Raw genomic sequence first — 18719 nt, 5'->3', positions numbered from 1 at the left:
CTAGACTATTTCCATGGCACAAACCAAAGGCCCCCAAAGCAACATTCTGGCCCTGACTTTCAATCACCAGTCAGTGGAAACCATCAAGAGACCATCTCTTTTAGGCAGAGAGAAAGAGAGCTCGGCCTGGTATTCTCATCAGGTGTGAAATCCCTCTCCTTCTGGTTTAAAGACTTACTCTGTGAACAAGAACATAAAATAACACTAGTAATACAACAGTAGTGTGGCTCTGAGCAGGGAAGGATGAGGTCATGGTGGCTAGTGGACTGGGGCTTGATGGGAGTAGGGGAGGGAGGGACCAGAAAACAGAGAGACATGACATGAAAGAATCCGAGGAGTGATATGCAAGGACGCGGGGCGGTTCGGCCGGAGACATTGCTGCGACAACCTCAGTCAATAACAACACTTGACAAGAACCAAAACTCTGAGGAATGAAAAAATATACCTCTTGAGACTTCAGCCTCAACTACAGCAGCCAGATCTACAGAGAAATTGGTCATCAATCTGTTCGGCTCGCTGCTCAGACCGTACACCACCACCTCACCCCACCCAACTAAACTCCCCCCTCAGGAGGCTAGTCCACCCAGGGAGGAAGGACACCATCTTTCCTTTAAACCTTCTTTTTCATAAATCGTCCCTGGCTGAAAACACAGTACACAGAACACAGCAGTGGCTAGGACATGAAGAATAGTGGCTATGACTGTGGCTAGGACATGAAGAATAGTGGCTAGGACAGTGGCTAGGACATGAAGAATAGTGGCTAGGACAGTGGCTAGGACATGAAGAATAGTGGCTAGGACAGTGGCTAGGACATGAAGAATAGTGGCTAGGACAGTGGCTAGGACATGAAGAATAGTGGCTAGGACAGTAGCTAGGACATGAAGAATAGTGGCTAGGACAGTGGCTAGGACATGAAGAATAGTGGCTAGGACAGTGGCTAGGACATGAAGAATAGTGGCTAGGACAGTGGCTAGGACATGAAGAATAGTGGCTAGGACAGTGGCTAGGACATGAAGAATAGTGGCTAGGACAGTGGCTAGGACATGAAGAATAGTGGCTAGGACAGTGGCTAGGACATGAAGAATAATGGCTAGGACATGTAGGACAGTGGCTAGGACATGTAGGACAGTGGCTAGGACATGTAGGACAGTGGCTAGGACATGTAGGACAGTGGCTAAGACATGTAGGACAGTGGCTAGGACATGTAGGACTGTGGATAGGACATGTAGGACAGTGGCTAGGATATGTAGGACATTGGCTAGGACATGTAGGACAGTGGCTAGGACATGTAGGACTGTGGATAGGACATGTAGGACAGTGGCTAGGACATGTAGGACATTGGCTAGGACATGTAGGACAGTGGATAGGACATGTAGGACATTGGCTAGGACATGTAGGACATTGGCTAGGACATGTAGGACAGTGGCTAGGACATGTAGGACAGTGGCTAGGACATGTAGGACAGTGGCTAGGACATGTAGGACAGTGGATAGGACATGTAGGACATTGGCTAGGACATGTAGGACATTGGCTAGGATATGTAGGACAGTGGCTAAGACATGTAGGACAGTGGCTAGGACATGTAGGACTGTGGATAGGACATGTAGGACAGTGGCTAGGACATGTAGGACAGTGGCTAGGACATGTAGGACAGTGGCTAGGATATGTAGGACAGTGGCTAAGACATGTAGGACAGTGGCTAGGACATGTAGGACTGTGGATAGGACATGTAGGACAGTGGCTAGGACATGTAGGACAGTGGCTAGGACATGTAGGACAGTGGCTAGGACATGTAGGACAGTGGCTAGGACATGTAGGACAGTGACTAGGACATGTAGGACTGTGGATAGGACATGTAGGACAGTGGCTAGGACATGTAGGACTGTGGATAGGACATGTAGGACAGTGGCTAGGACATGTAGGACAGTGGCTAGGACATGGAAAGTGGCCCCACTGGGGCCTTCAGAGACTAAACAGCGCCCCTCACGCCCCCTCCTCATACGACAACAAATCACTCAGGTAAAAATGTGTAATTTCCTGTCTGACAGCATTGACATTATGGGCACCCTGCTATGCGTCTCTGTTTGTGCTCACCCCACAGCAAGGGGGCAGGGCCCTGAAATACAGTTCCATTGGCCCTGGAACCCAACACAAAAACTGAACACTGGAACCCAACACTGAAACTGAACACTGAAACTGAACACTGGAACCCAACTCTAGAACTCAACACTAGAACCCAATTCTAGAACCCAACACTGAAACCCAACACTGGAACTGAACACTGGAACACAACATTGAAACCCAACACTGGAACAGAACACTGGAACCCAACTCTAGAACTCAACACTAGAACCCAACTCTAGAATCCAACACTGAAACCCAACACTGGAACTGAACACTGGAACCCAACTCTAGAACTCAACATTAAAACCCAATTCTAGAACCCAACACTGAAACCCAACACTGGAACTGAACACCGGAACCCAACTCTAGAACTGAACATTAGAACCCAATTCTAGAACCCAACACTGAAACCCAACACTGGAACTGAACACTGGAACCCAACTCTAGAACTCAACATTAGAACCCAATTCTAGAACCCAACACTGAAACCCAACACTGGAACTGAACACTGAAACCCAACTCTAGAACTCAACATTAGAACCGAATTCTAGAACCCAACACTGAAACCCAACACTGGAACTGAACACTGGAACTGAACACTGGGGGCCCTTAATACATGACATGGCATGGCACAAAACAAATCAGACCATGGCACATCAATCAGACCATGGCACATCAATCAGACCATCAGACCGCTACGGAGAGCCAACTCTGAAGAATAAAGAATGTCTTCTTCTCTATCATTCCAGTCTTACAGTAGGTCAGCAGACAGATGCTTCAACCGAAGCATGGCTTATCGATTACATCTGCACACCTTGATGTATTACTGTAGTAATTCAGGTTAAGTGTTGTGCTCAAGGGACCAGCGGCAGTAGCGTGCAGCCTCCTGGGTGTGTGCTGATCGGTAGGCCATACCGCTGACCTATAAAAGTCATTTTTTCACAACTACTCCAGCTTACTTTAAGCGTGAGAGAGGAAACCCCAAAATATTTTGGACAAACATTTCCGTGTGAGGAATGAGGAATTTATTGTTTACCTTAATGGACCACATTCCAGGCTCCGGGTCCTTGATGTTGATGACCCTGGCAGAGTTAGGAATGTGCAGGAGTTCCGTCAGACCATCGCTCTTCCCGACGAGCTTCCCTGTTTGGAAATACATTTACATTTTCTTTGCAGCCAACCAAACCAAACAAACTTCATCAAATCAGAGCTTAAACAATAGAATTGAACTCATCGAACTAATATTGAGCTTAAATCAAATTAAATTGTATTTGTCACCTGCGCCGAATACAATTTTACATGAAATGCTTGCTTACGAGCCCTTCCCAACGACACAGAGTTTGAAAAAAATACAAATAAATACAAATAGTAACACAAGAGGAATAAAATACAAAATGGATCTATATACTGTGCAGGGAGTACCAGTACCAGATCATTGTGCAGGGGTACGAGGTATTTGAGGTAGATATGTACAAGAAGGCAGGGTAAAGTGACTAGGCATCAGGATAGACAATAATAAGGTATTTGAGGTAGATATGTACATGAAGGCAGGGTAAAGTGACAAGGCATCAGGATAGACAATTATAAGGTATTTGAGGTAGATATGTACATGAAGGCAGGGTAAAGTGACTAGGCATCAGGATAGACAATAATAAGGTATTTGAGGTAGAAATGTACATGAAGGCAGGGTAAAGTGACAAGGCATCAAGATAGATAATAATAAGGTATTTGAGGTAGATATGTACATGAAGGCAGGGTAAAGTGACTAGGCATCAGGATAGACAATAATAAGGTATTTGAGGTAGATATGTACATGAAGGCAGGGTAAAGTGACTAGGCATCAGGATAGACAATAATAAGGTATTTGAGGTAGATATGTACATGAAGGCAGGGTAAAGTGACTAGGCATCAGGATAGACAATAATAAGGTATTTGAGGTAGATATGTACATGAAGGCAGGGTAAAGTGACAAGGCATCAGGATAGACAATAATAAGGTATTTGAGGTAGATATGTACATGAAGGCAGGGTAAAGTGACTAGGCATCAGGATAGACAATAATAAGGTATTTGAGGTAGATATGTACATGAAGGCAGGGTAAAGTGACAAGGCATCAGGATAGACAATAATAAGGTATTTGAGGTAGATATGTACATGAAGGCAGGATAAAGTGACTAGGCATCAGGATAGATAATAATAAGGTATTTGAGGTAGATATGAACATGAAGGCAGGGTAAAGTGACTAGGCATCAGGATAGATAATAATAAGGTATTTGAGGTAGATATGAACATGAAGGCAGGGTAAAGTGACTAGGCATCAGGATAGATAATAATAAGGTATTTGAGGTAGATATGTACATGAAGGCAGGGTAAAGTGACTAGGCATCAGGATAGATAATAATAAGGTATTTGAGGTAGATATGTACATGAAGGCAGGGTAAAGTGACAAGGCATCAGGATAGATAATGAGGTATTTGAGGTAGATATGTACATGAAGGCAGGGTAAAGTGACTAGGCATCAGGATAGATAATAATAAGGTATTTGAGGTAGATATGTACATGAAGGCAGGATAAAGTGACTAGGCATCAGGATAGATAATAATAAGGTATTTGAGGTAGATATGAACATGAAGGCAGGATAAAGTGACTAGGCATCAGGATAGATAATAATAAGGTATTTGAGGTAGATATGAACATGAAGGCAGGGTAAAGTGACTAGGCATCAGGATAGATAATAATAAGGTATTTGAGGTAGATATGAACATGAAGGCAGGGTAAAGTGACTAGGCATCAGGATAGATAATAATAAGGTATTTGAGGTAGATATGTACATGAAGGCAGGGTAAAGTGACTAGGCATCAGGATAGATAATAATAAGGTATTTGAGGTAGATATGTACATGAAGGCAGGGTAAAGTGACTAGGCATCAGGATAGATAATAATAAGGTATTTGAGGTAGATATGTACATGAAGGCAGGGTAAAGTGACTAGTCATCAGGATAGATAATAATAAGGTATTTGAGGTAGATATGTACATGAAGGCAGGGTAAAGTGACTAGACATCAGGATAGATAATAATAAGGTATTTGAGGTAGATATGTACATGAAGGCAGGGTAAAGTGACTAGACATCAGGATAGATAATAATAAGGTATTTGAGGTAGATATGTACATGAAGGCAGGGTAAAGTGACTAGACATCAGGATAGATAATAATAAGGTATTTGAGGTAGATATGTACATGAAGGCAGGGTAAAGTGACTAGACATCAGGATAGATAATAATAAGGTATTTGAGGTAGATATGTACATGAAGGCAGGGTAAAGTGACTAGACATCAGGATAGATAATAATAAGGTATTTGAGGTAGATATGTACATGAAGGCAGGGTAAAGTGACTAGACATCAGGATAGATAATAATAAGGTATTTGAGGTAGATATGAACATGAAGGCAGGGTAAAGTGACTAGACATCAGGATAGATAATAATAAGGTATTTGAGGTAGATATGTACATGAAGGCAGGGTAAAGTGACTAGGCATCAGGATAGATCATAATAAGAGTAAAATAAAGAACAGATTTGCAGCAGCAAATGGTGAGTGTTAAAGTGTGTGTGAGTTTTATGTGTGTGTGTGTGTGTGTGTGTATGTACTGTATGTGAATGTATGTGTGTGGATTTTGTGTGAGTATTAATGTAGTGTGTACGAGTGTGTATATAGTATATACACTAAGTGTACAAAAAATTAGGAACACCTTCCTAATATTGAGTTGCACAACCCAGCAGTGTTTCAGTTCTTGACATAAACCGGTGCGCATGCCACCTACTACCATACCCCGTATAAAAGACACTTAAATCTTTTGCCTTGCCATGTCTCAATTGTCATCATTTGACATCAATAAGGGATCATAGCTTTCACCTGGATTCACCTGGTCAGTCTATGTCATGGAAAGAACAGGTGTTCATAATGTTTTGTGCACTCAGTGTATGAGTGCATATAGTCAGTGGAAGATAGGGTCAGTGCAGATAGTCCGGGTAACCATTTAACTAACTATTTAGTAGCCTTATGGCTATTTAGCAGTCTTATGGCTTGTCTCAGAGTCTGTTGGTCCGAGAGCTCATGCTCCGGTACCATTTGCCAGATGGTAACAGAGTGAAGAGTCTTTGGACATTTTTCGGGCATTCCTCTTACACTGCCTGATATATCACCTTTGAGAGCATCCTGACTGGTTGCATCACCGCCTGGTATGGCAACTGCTCGGCATCTGACTGTAAGGCCCTACAGAGGGTAGTGCGTATGGCCCAGTACATTACTGGGACCAAGCTTCCTGCCATCCAGGACCTCTATAGGACTACCTGGCATGATGACTCCTTGCTGTCCCCAGTCCACCTGCCCTTGCTGCTGCTCCAGTTTCAACTGTTCTGCCTGCGGCTATGGAACCCTGACCTGTTCACCGGACATGCTACCTGTCCCAGACCTGCTGTTTTCAACTTTCTAGAGACAGCAGGAGCGGTAGAGATACTCTCAATGATCGGCTATGAAAAGCCAACTGACATTTACTCCTGAGGTGCTGACCTGTTGCACCCTCGATAACTACTGTGATTATTATTATTTGACCATGCTGGTTGGTCATTTATGAACATTTGAACATCTTGGCCATGTTCTGATATAATCTCCACCCGGCACAGCCAGAAGAGCACTAGCCACCCCTCATAGCCTGGTTCCTCTCTAGGTTTCTTGCTAGGTTTTGGCCTTTCTAGGGAGTTTTTCCTAGCCACTGTGCTTCTACACCTGCATTGCTTGCTGTTTGGGGGTTTAGGCTGTGTTTCTGTACAGCACTTTGAGATATCAGCTGATGTAAGAAGGGCTATATAAATACATGTGATTTGATTTCATTTGATATACTGGCAGAGGGAGGACCAAAAAATGGTCAAATACTCCAGTCACCTAGGTCATAAACTGTTCTCTCTGCTACCGCATGGAAATTCTAGATCCAAAAGCCTCCTTAACAGCTTCTACCCCCAAGCCATAAGACTGCTAAACAATTAATCAAATGGCCACCCGGACTATTTACATTGACCCCCCCTCCCTTTGTTTTTACACTGCTGCTACTCACTGTTTTACCCCTACCTACATGTACACTGCTGCTACTCACTGTTTTACCCCTACCTACATGTACACTGCTGCTACTCACTGTTTTACCCCTACCTACATGTACCCTGCTACTCACTGTTTTACCCCTACCTACATGTACCCTGCTACTCACTGTTTTACCCCTACCTACATGTACCCTGCTACTCACTGTTTTACCCCTACCTACATGTACCCTGCTGCTACTCACTGTTTTACCCCTACCTACATGTACCCTGCTGCTACTCACTGTTTTACCCCTACCTACATGTACACTGCTGCTACTCACTGTTTTACCCCTACCTACATGTACACTGCTGCTACTCACTGTTTTACCCCTACCTACATGTACCCTGCTACTCACTGTTTTACCCCTACCTACATGTACACTGCTGCTACTCACTGTTTTACCCCTACCTACATGTACACTGCTGCTACTCACTGTTTTACCCCTACCTACATGTACACTGCTGCTACTCACTGTTTTACCCCTACCTACATGTACACTGCTGCTACTCACTGTTTTACCCCTACCTACATGTACACTGCTGCTACTCACTGTTTTACCCCTACCTACATGTACACTGCTGCTACTCACTGTTTTACCCCTACCTACATGTACCCTGCTGCTACTCACTGTTTTACCCCTACCTACATGTACACTGCTGCTACTCACTGTTTTACCCCTACCTACATGTACACTGCTGCTACTCACTGTTTTACCCCTACCTACATGTACCCTGCTGCTACTCACTGTTTTACCCCTACCTACATGTACACTGCTGCTACTCACTGTTTTACCCCTACCTACATGTACACTGCTGCTACTCACTGTTTTACCCCTACCTACATGTACACTGCTGCTACTCACTGTTTTACCCCTACCTACATGTACCCTGCTACTCACTGTTTTACCCCTACCTACATGTACCCTGCTGCTACTCACTGTTTTACCCCTACCTACATGTACACTGCTGCTACTCACTGTTTTACCCCTACCTACATGTACACTGCTGCTACTCACTGTTTTACCCCTACCTACATGTACACTGCTGCTACTCACTGTTTTACCCCTACCTACATGTACACTGCTGCTAGTCACTGTTTTACCCCTACCTACATGTACCCTGCTACTCACTGTTTTACCCCTACCTACATGTACACTGCTGCTACTCACTGTTTTACCCCTACCTACATGTACACTGCTGCTACTCACTGTTTTACCCCTACCTACATGTACCCTGCTGCTACTCACTGTTTTACCCCTACCTACATGTACCCTGCTGCTACTCACTGTTTTACCCCTACCTACATGTACACTGCTGCTACTCACTGTTTTACCCCTACCTACATGTACACTGCTGCTACTCACTGTTTTACCCCTACCTACATGTACCCTGCTGCTACTCACTGTTTTACCCCTACCTACATGTACACTGCTGCTACTCACTGTTTTACCCCTACCTACATGTACACTGCTGCTACTCACTGTTTTACCCCTACCTACATGTACCCTGCTGCTACTCACTGTTTTACCCCTACCTACATGTACACTGCTGCTACTCACTGTTTTACCCCTACCTACATGTACACTGCTGCTACTCACTGTTTTACCCCTACCTACATGTACACTGCTGCTACTCACTGTTTTACCCCTACCTACATGTACAAATTACCTCGACTAACACGTACCCCCTCACATTGAATCGGTACCGGTACCCAATGTATATAATCTCATAATTGTTATGTAATTTTCCTGTGTTATTTTTTAAATGTTTTGTGTTTATTTAGTAAATATTTATTTTCTCTATTTAAGCATTTCACGGTAAGGTGCATATGACAAAATAATTTGATTTGATTTGATATGATATAGAGGTCCTGGATGGCAGGGAGTTCGGCCCCAGTGATGTACTGGGCTGTCCGCACCACCCTCGGTAGCGCTTTGCGGTCGAGAGCGGTGCAGTTGCCATACCAACCAGTGATGAAGCCAGTCAAGATGCTCTCGATAGTGCAGTTGTAGAACTTTTTGAGGATCCGAGGGCCCATGCCAAATCTTTTCAGTCTCCTGAGGGGGAAGAGGTGTTGTCATGCCCTCTTCACGACTGTGCAGGTGTGTGTGGACCATGTTAAGTCCTTAGGGATGTGGATGCCAAGGAACTTGAAGCTCTCGACCCGCTCCACTACAGCCCTGTCGATGTGGATGGGGGCATGCTCTCCCCCCTCTTTCTCCTGTAGTCCACGATCTGCTCCTTGGTCTTACAAACATTGAGGGAGAGGTTGTTGTCCTGGCACCACACTGCTAAGTAGGTGAACACGGAGTACAGGAGGGGACTAAGCACCCCAGATGCCCACTGTGTAGAGGGCCAGCATGGCAGAGGTGTTGTTGCCTACCCTCACCACCTGGGGCCGGCCCATGAGGATGTCCAGGATCCAGTCGCAGAGTGAGCAGTTCAGTCCCAGGGTCCCCAGCTTGGTGAGGAGCCTGGAGTGGACTATGATGTTGAACACTGAGCTATAGTCTATGAACAGCATTCTCACATAGGTATTTCCCCTCTTTCCAGATGGGAGAGGGAAGTGTGAAGTGCAACTGAGATTGCGTCATCTGTGGATCTGTTGGGGCGGTATGCAAGTTGGAGTGGGTCCAGGGTGTCTGGGATGATGGTGTTGATGTGAGCCATGACCAGCCTTTCAAAGCACTTCATAGCTGAGTAGAACTGAAAGAAGTCCCCCAAATAGTAAAGCTACAGTGCATTAGAAAAGCCTTCAGCGAACAGTACAGTGCCTGAAACAGTGAGCAGCCAGTCCTGTGAAAGGTGATAGGGAAGGGGTGTTGTATTTTGTGCTGTGGCCTACCCTGGGGGTTGCGTATCTCGATGTCAGGTGCAGGGCCGCTGAGTGCCACAGTGACCTCCTTCAGGCTGGGGTCAAAGGGGATTGGCCAGGTGTTGCTGACCCTGTTGTAGTGGTCAGTGGACAGCAGGTGGACCTTGGATGACTGCACTGCCTCTTCCACCCATTTCAACACCTACAGGAAGGGAGAGAGAGAGAGAGGGAGTTGGATGAGAGGACAATATGCACAGAGATGACAATATGCACACACACACACACACACACACACATACACACACAGAACATAGAAGGGCGATTTCATGCCAGAAGGCCCACAAATATTTCTGGTATCTCAGATTGTTCTGGAAATTCTCACATAGAAACTTCATTGAGAGGAAGGATGTTTTTATATGCATTTTACATTTGTATCACAAACCATTTCTGAGAAAATTATGATAAAGCTATGAGAGCTTTGAGATAACTCTGTAATGAAAAGCGCTATACAAAATATTAGCGCTATACAAAGTATTATTATTCTTATTATAAAAGAGGCCATTTTAGGCCCTTTTTAGACCTGTACATGCCTCCTGTAAGACCCTATGATGTGTGAAGCGTATATGATGCAGACAACATGTTGGAGTCATTGTACTCCTTATAGTGTGCTCTAACATATGGAGTATGTCCAGATTCTGAAATACAAATGTTTACATTCATTTATTTATTCAACATTCAAAATATTAATATAAACATCTCAAAACTGCCCTTTTGATTTAGCTTATTGTTTGGAACAATATCCTCTTGAAGCATATAACATTTCCATAGCGGGCTCTCTGTCACGCCCTGGCCTTAGTATTCTTTGTTTTCTTAATTATTTTAGTTAGGTCAGGGTGTGACATGGGGAATGTATGTGTTTTTTGTAGTGTCTAGGGTGGTTGTAAGGTTTAGGGGGTTTATTAGAGTAGTTGGGTTTATGTTTAGTATAGTAGTCTAGCTGTGTCTATGGTTGAGTGTAGGTTTCTAGGAAAGTCTATGGTTGCCTGAATTGGGTCTCAATTAGAGACAGCTGGTTATTGTTGTCTCTGATTGGGAGCCATATTTAAGGCAACCATAGGCTTTAGATGTTTGTGGGGAATTGTCTATGTATGTGTCTATGTTGCATGTTTTTTGCACTTAGTCATTTATAGCTTCACGTTCGTCTGTTTGTTGTTTTTGTTTCGTTTTGTCATTCTTCTAATAAAGAGAAGATGTACTTTCCACGCGCTGCGCCTTGGTCCTCTCTCAGTCCCTTTGACGATCGTGACACTCTCTGATACTTTTGAAATATGTTCGGGCTATCTTGGCGTGGAATCATCCAGAAGCTAGTTTTTGTTCCACACATTACTGTATTCACGCCTTACTTTCAGGTTTCCCACGCCCACTCCTTCTCAGTCCCAGAGTAAAGGCTCATAGGCAGCATCAGGGGTTCATTGACAAAAACACACAAGACCATTACAGACTATTATTTATTCTCTGACATTCTTTTTTATTTGGTCTTTTATAAACATTACAAGACATACACACACAAACTACAACATCATACAACCATCAACTACATCACACCTGCCCAGACCCACAAGCACACACCCCCATCTCCAGCATCACACATCTCTGACATTCCACCGATCCCTCTCTTCCTCCACGAATCCACCACCATCGCCTCCCCCCCACACCATCGTAACCACCACCTACTGACCCTCGTCAGCTGCAAGGTCATCCCCCAACATGTGCAGGGACTTTGGAGAAAAAGGGTTGAAGCCCCCCTGAGTCCTGACCCAGCCCGAGCCCCAGCTCCTGTTTGCCCCAGCTTCTGTTCTGTGTGACCGACCCACTACTTCCAGACCTCTTCAACCCTCACCATTGCCTTGTTGCTCTACACATGCCCCCTCCATCAATCCCCTCTCTGGGGTGATGTCCCGGGGCTGTCCCCCTGGCCCAGAGGGGACACAGTGGCAGGTCTGTCATGGGGAGGTCAAACGACACCGGCCCAGGTGCAGAGGCCGTAGCTGGGCAGACAGAAGGGGACCCCAGCCTCTCTTCTTGTGGGACCATGGAGGCCATGGGGCCAGGGTCAGGCCAGGTGGGAGTAGAGGATTCAATGGAAATGGTAGAGGTCAACTAGCCATTATTCTTTATGTCAGCCCCCTGCTTGTGCTTGTCCATCAATAGACATGTGGTTACCCCTCAGACAGATATAATGAACTCATTGTTATCAGAGGTGATCAAAGGATAGCTTTCAGTAGTCAAGTATGTTTAAAAGAGAGAGAGGGAAAGAGAGAGAGAGAAAGAGAGAGAGAGAGCGAGAGAGAGAGCGAAAGAGAAAGAAAGAGAGAGAGAGAAAGAAAGAAAGAGAGAGACGGGGGAGAGAGAGAGAAAGAGAGAGACGGGGGAGAGAGAGAGAGACGGGGGGAGAGAGATAGACGGGGGGAGGGGGAACCATGTGAGTCAATGCCCATGTCAGAGTTAAGAGAGAGTAATTTTTACATTTCCCTTCAGACTTCAAGAAAATCTAACTAAAAAACATAATATTTCCATTGATTTGCATTCTTTGGAATGCTCAGACATCATGCATCAATCTGTTTAAGAGCTGTGCAATCAATTAAAGAACTCTTTCACAATGAAGTCCACATAAATCACAGTTCAGGCAGGCTTGGAGTGGTCCCACCTATAGGATACGACACTAGAGCAGTAAAACCGTCCAGCGATGCTTTATTTACATGAATCTAAGGCCAATGTTTGGGCCAAGTTGAGGCACTCTGAAGCCAGTGATCCTTCCACCATCCGTAACTCCACTTCATTTCAAGCCTGCATGTTCTGTGTCTGAGAATGTTCTGCATCTGAGAATGTTGTGGGTCTGAAAATGTTCTGGGTCTGGAACCAAGTCATAGATCAGTCCTATGTTTGTGTTCTACTGAGACCCGACTCCTGTCAGACAGAGCCAGCTAAGCACCACAGTCTGCTCAGTAGTTGAGAAGAATGAAGTGATGGTAGTAACTCGAACTCGAACTCGAAGAGGAGCCACCAAGTTAGAAGTTTTTTTAGGTACTATTGTATGTCTGAAACTACCAAATGTTATTTGAGGACATAGGGAAAGAGAAAGTGAGGGAGGCACACAACTAAACTGAGAACAAAGAGATGAACAACTGAACCAAGAGCTGTTTGGCGGACAGTAAGTGTAGAATTGATTAATTCCATTGAGACTGATTGACAGGTCTTTCCATTCAGGCTGATTGACAGGACTAGTTCCATTCAGGCTGACTGACAGGACAAGTTCCATTCGAGCTGTCTGGCTGACTTTTTCCATTAAGGCTGACTGACGGGACTAGTTCCATTCAGGCTGACTGACTGGACTAGATTGATTCGGGCTGACTGACAGAACTAGTTCCACTCAGGCTGACTGGCTGACTTGTTCCATTCGGGCTGACTGACAGAACTAGTTCCATTTGGGCTGACTGACAGGACTAGTTCCTGATTCCATTCGGGCTGACTGACGTTTCTAGTTCAATTCAGGCTAACTGACAGGATTAGTTCCATTCGGGCTGACTGACAGAACTAGTTCCATTTGGGCTGACTGACAGGACTAGTTCCTAATTCCATTCGGGCTGACTGACGTTTCTAGTTCAATTCAGGCTAACTGACAGGATTAGTTCCATTCGGACTGACTGAAAAGACTAGTTCCATTCAGGTTGACTGACAGGACTAGTTCCATTCCGGCTGACTGAAGAAGCTGGTTCCAATCGGGCTGAATCTCACCTCGTTGACTTGTTTCTTGTCCAGGTGGAACACCTGTCCAGAGCTGGTGGAGGCGATCTCTTCATAGACCTTGTACCCAATGTGAGCCCGGTCATCACAGTCCCCTGTCAGCACAAACACCACCTACACACATACACAAAACACAAAGGGCATCAGACTATAGACACAGCGGCAGAAATAAAGGAATGCAATATTTACATTTTAAACTACATTCAATCTTCTTCAACAATCTCTTCCAGATGTTCACAGCTGTACCTGAGACTGTTTCTGCTGGATGAGCTGCAGGACCTCCTGGGTCAGCTTGTAGTCTTTGGATCGGGCATCTGTGAAGACGTAAATGAAGGACCCTGGCAGGGAGATCTCCAGGGCGATCTTGATGGCGCCAATGCTCATTTCTGGGCAGTCTCCACCTCCCTGGTGACAGAACCATTAGGATGAGCCAAAACAAACCTATACAGCATGTTGGGTACGTTCACTATCAAAGTGGTCTAGAACATTCTTGGCATTATGCAACAGAGCACTACATGGGAATTTTGCAAGAACACTTGATTCCACACCTATTTGTACATAAAGCACATTGGAAACTATTAAGGATTAATGCAATAATGACATAGAGTTTGTTCCAATCTGTAATGCATACTGTAGATTAACAAGATTATAATTTAAACACATGAATAGCATGTCTATGAATCCTATAGACAGATTTGGACTGGGGACGAGAGGACTCTCCATTAAGTTGAATGTTGAGGGACTAGCGGTGACATTGACTGATGTGTTGTAGATAAAGCTCCCGAGTGGCGCAGCGGTCTAAGGCACTGCGTCTCAGTGCAAGAGGCATCACTACAGTCCCTGGTTTGATTCCAGGCTGTATCACATCCGGCCGTTTGGGAGTCCCATAGGGCGGCGCACAATTGGCCCAGTGTCGTCCATTTTTGGCCAGGATAGGCTGTCATTGTAAATAAGAATTTGGTCTTAACTGACTTGCCTAGTTAAATTAAGAAATACAAATAAATAGCATGTAGAGGTTGTCGATGATTGGTAATTTGTTCCGCTAAATGTTAATGACTATTTACTGCATCCCAGTGACGTGCAGTCAGGGTAAGCAGGGTAGGCAGAAAAGCTGTTATGAAATTATATATTTTTTAAACAACATCAAAAATTGTTATCTAATGTTTTTGATTCTGGTGATTTTTCGCTCAAAATCTCTACATTTGCTAAAACTGCATCAAAACCTCAGGAAAGGCGCCAGGGCATTCATGCCTTCCTTTCCAGCCATCAAATACATTCAAATCGTTGATGCCACGGCCGTTCCTGAGTCCAGTCACTGTTAATGGACAGGGTCAGCATAGGCCTCGCTGCTTTGCCTAGCTTGAATCTTCATTCGTTGCATTGAGACAATTTCATATTTTGCGTATGCGCAGTGCCTTAACATGTTGTGTGGGTATTGCCGGGGGTACGCTGTGGACATTTGGGCGTGTCTACATAATTTTACGCTCGCATCCCTTCAACTGAACAAAGCTATCTACCAAAAACAACCTGAAAATTTGACACTATTGCTCCTCAAAGATGTTCCGAGTTAGAATAATGTAACGAGTGCCATTTGGAAGGTTTGAAGAGTAGAACGTCAATTACAATGAAAGTTAAGACCAGACAGAGGCAGTATACAGGAGCTCCACACACAAGACAAGACATGACAGGCAACCACCATCTCCCTCACTGCTAGCTGACAGACAACCACCATCTCCCTCACTGCTAGCTGACAGACAACCACCATCTCCCTCACTGCTAGCTGACAGACAACCACCATCTCCCTCACTGCTAGCTGACAGGCAACCACCATCTCCCTCACTGCTAGCTGACAGACAACCACCATCTCCCTCACTGCTAGCTGACAGGCAACCACCATCTCCCTCACTGCTAGCTGACAGGCAACCACCATCTCCCTCACTGCTAGCTGACAGGCAACCACCATCTCCCTCACTGCTAGCTGACAGGCAACCACCATCTCCCTCACTGCTTGCTGACAGGCAACCACCATCTCCCTCACTGCTAGCTGACAGACAACCACCATCTCCCTCACTGCTAGCTGATTGTTTTGTCACATAAACTGAAATTAGGCAAACTATTATCGTCCTTCTACGTCTGCATTGCTTGCTGTTTGGGGTTTTAGGCTGGGATTCTGTATAATACTTTGTGACATTTGCTGATGTAAAATGGGCTTTATAAATACATTTGATTGATATTAGAATTTTAGCAACAAGGACATGGTGGAGCGATTTCTGCATATTGCACCTTTAATACTTTTTACCCAAACTTTTACAACATATTGGATATTTTCTTTTGCTTTGTAGACGTAATCAGAATGGGAAATACTGTTTGTGTCAGTGTGAAAATGGAACTGAAGGAGACCTTGGGAATGTATCTCAAATAACCGTGGGCCTCCTGTTCTGCAGAATAAAATAATGGACATGGGGTTCTGCAGTGACCTCTACAACGCTCTCACCGAGAGGTTCAGCAGACAACTGGACTTCATTTACAAGTAAAGGAAGGCCTAAATGCATTCTCCTTTGCAATTTGCAGGTTAGGCTACTGTTGAATCGTGAGAAGAGACAACATCTCTTTGAATGCATTGAATTTATCAAGCCAGAATTTATCAAGCCAGAATTTATCAAGCCAGAATTTATCAAGCCAGAATTTATCAAGCCAGAAATTCATTCTGATGTTTTGAACTGCATTTTCTGTCAAATCAAATCAAATGCTGGTGCAGCTGTAAAATCTTTTGAGGATCTGAGGACCCATGCCAAATCTTTGGCAGGTCCAAGTCTCCTGAGGGTGGTGGATGGGTTTTATCAAGCCCTCTTCACAACTGTCGTGGTGTACTTGGACCATGTTAGTTTGTTGTTGATGTGGACGCCAAGGAACTAGAAGCTCTCAACCTGCTCCACTACAGCCATGTTGATAATAATGGGGGCGTGCTCAGTCCTGTTTTTCTTGTAGTCCACAATCATCTCCTTTGTCTTGATTATGTTGAGGGAGAGGTTGTTCTCCTTGCACCACATGGTCAGGTCTCTGACCTCCTCCCTATAGGCTGTCTCATCATTATCGGTGATCAAGGGAGGGAGCTGTTTATTCCCAGGGTCCTTAGCTTAGTGATAAGCTTTGAGGGCACTATGGTGTTGAACGCTGAGCTGTAGTCAATGAATAGCATTCTCACATAGGTGTTCCTTTTGTCCAGGTGGGAAAGGGCAGTGTGGAGTGCAACAGAGATTGCATCATCTGTGGATCTGTTGTTGCGGGGTTTCTGGGATAATGGTGTTGATGTGAGCCATGACCAGCCTTTCAAAGCATTTCATGGCTACAGATGTGAGTGCTATGGGTGTGTAGTCACTTAGGCAGGTTACCTTAGTGTTCTTGGGCACAGGGACTATGGTGGTCTGCTTGAAACATGTTGGTCTTACAGACTCGGACAGGGAGAGGTTGAAAATGACAGTGAAGACACTTGCCAGTTTGTCAGCGCATGCTCGCAGTACACGTCCTGGTAATCCGTCTGGCCCAACGGTCTTGTGAATGTTGACCTGTTTAAAGGTCTTACTCACATCGGCTGCAGAGAACGTGATCACACAGTCATCCGGAACAGTTGGTGCTCTCATGCATGTTTCAGTGTTACTTGCCTCGAAGCGAGCATAGAAGTTATTTAGTTCATCTGGTATGCGCGTGTCACTTGGAAGCTCGCGGCTGTGCTTCCCTTTGTAGTCTGTAATAATTTGCAAGCCCTGCCACATCCGACGAGCGTCGGAGCCGGTCATTTTGATATGTTGATATGGAAATTTCATTAGAACCTTATTTATTATATGTGTGTGTGTAATAATATTTTACATAATAAAATGATCATGTGTGTGCGTGTTTGCTCTCATTGGAAGAATTATTAATCCATTGTGAAAGGCTATGGAGTAGGGATGGGAATTGCCAGGGACCTCACAATACAATATTACCACCATACTTAGGTGCCGATACGAAATGTAATGCAATTCTCAGGATTCTATATGTACTGCGATTCGATACTGCAAATTTTTTGCGATTCGATATTCCAAACATATTGCTCACTATATGTCTGCTGCAGAAAGACAAGAGAGAGCATGAGAAATCAAGTTTTGATCAGTCATGTAAATAAAAATGCTGAAAACAAGTTGGTTCACTATTTGAAAAGAAATGGAGAACAAGCTATAGGATGAAAAATACCAGAGTTTTGGTGCAGGCACAGCTGACTAGCGTTAGCTAACACTACCTTACAAATAATTGGAGTCAAATAGCGATATAATATCTTCCAAAAAGAATATTGCGATATTTAAATGTGTCTATTTTTTCCCCCATCCCTACTATGGGGATTGTGTTGCCAATTATTCAGATGAAATGTGTCTATATGTTGGTATTTTAGTGCCACATATCAGTTGTAACTGTGGATGCTACATCGGTCTATGGCTGAGGTGATTTGAGCAGTGTGTAATTTTGCAGGATTAAATCACATTCAGCCATGATTGGGAGTCCCATAGGGTGGCGCACAATTGGCCCAGCGTCGTCCAGGTTTGGCCCGTTGTAGGCCATCATTGTAAATTAGAATTTGTTCTTAACTGACTTGCCTAGTTAAATAAAGGCTCAATTTAAAACATCTACATTTAAAATATTCCGCCATCAGAGGCTATCGCTTGTGTATCTTGGCTACATTGGTATTTACATATCCATAGATTTTGGGTAAATTTTGGTTAATAGCCTATGTCACTCTGGTTGTTGGAGCTATCTGTTGTACGGTGAACTTGGGCTTCATCAAGGTTTATTTGTGAGTAAATCTGGCTTT

General features: G+C 44.4%; 1 protein-coding gene across 1 annotated transcript in view; it reads right to left on the bottom strand.

The window, feature by feature from the left end:
- hmcn1 (hemicentin 1) overlaps window positions 1–18719 on the bottom strand; it is a 214294-nt gene that overhangs the window by 143413 nt on the left and 52162 nt on the right. The window contains exons 3-6 of the mRNA XM_039001765.1: window positions 14123–14281; window positions 13868–13990; window positions 10103–10274; window positions 3161–3267 (exon numbers count right to left, since the gene is read on the bottom strand). Coding sequence (XP_038857693.1) covers window positions 3161–3267; window positions 10103–10274; window positions 13868–13990; window positions 14123–14281 — 561 coding nt within the window. The remainder of the gene's footprint in view (window positions 1–3160; window positions 3268–10102; window positions 10275–13867; window positions 13991–14122; window positions 14282–18719) is intronic.

This window comes from Salvelinus namaycush, chromosome 10 (assembly GCF_016432855.1).
Source record: "Salvelinus namaycush isolate Seneca chromosome 10, SaNama_1.0, whole genome shotgun sequence".
Classification (NCBI taxonomy): domain Eukaryota; kingdom Metazoa; phylum Chordata; class Actinopteri; order Salmoniformes; family Salmonidae; genus Salvelinus; species Salvelinus namaycush.
The sequence above is the reverse complement of the archived record's forward strand: the minus strand, read 5'-3'. Positions and strand labels throughout refer to the sequence as shown.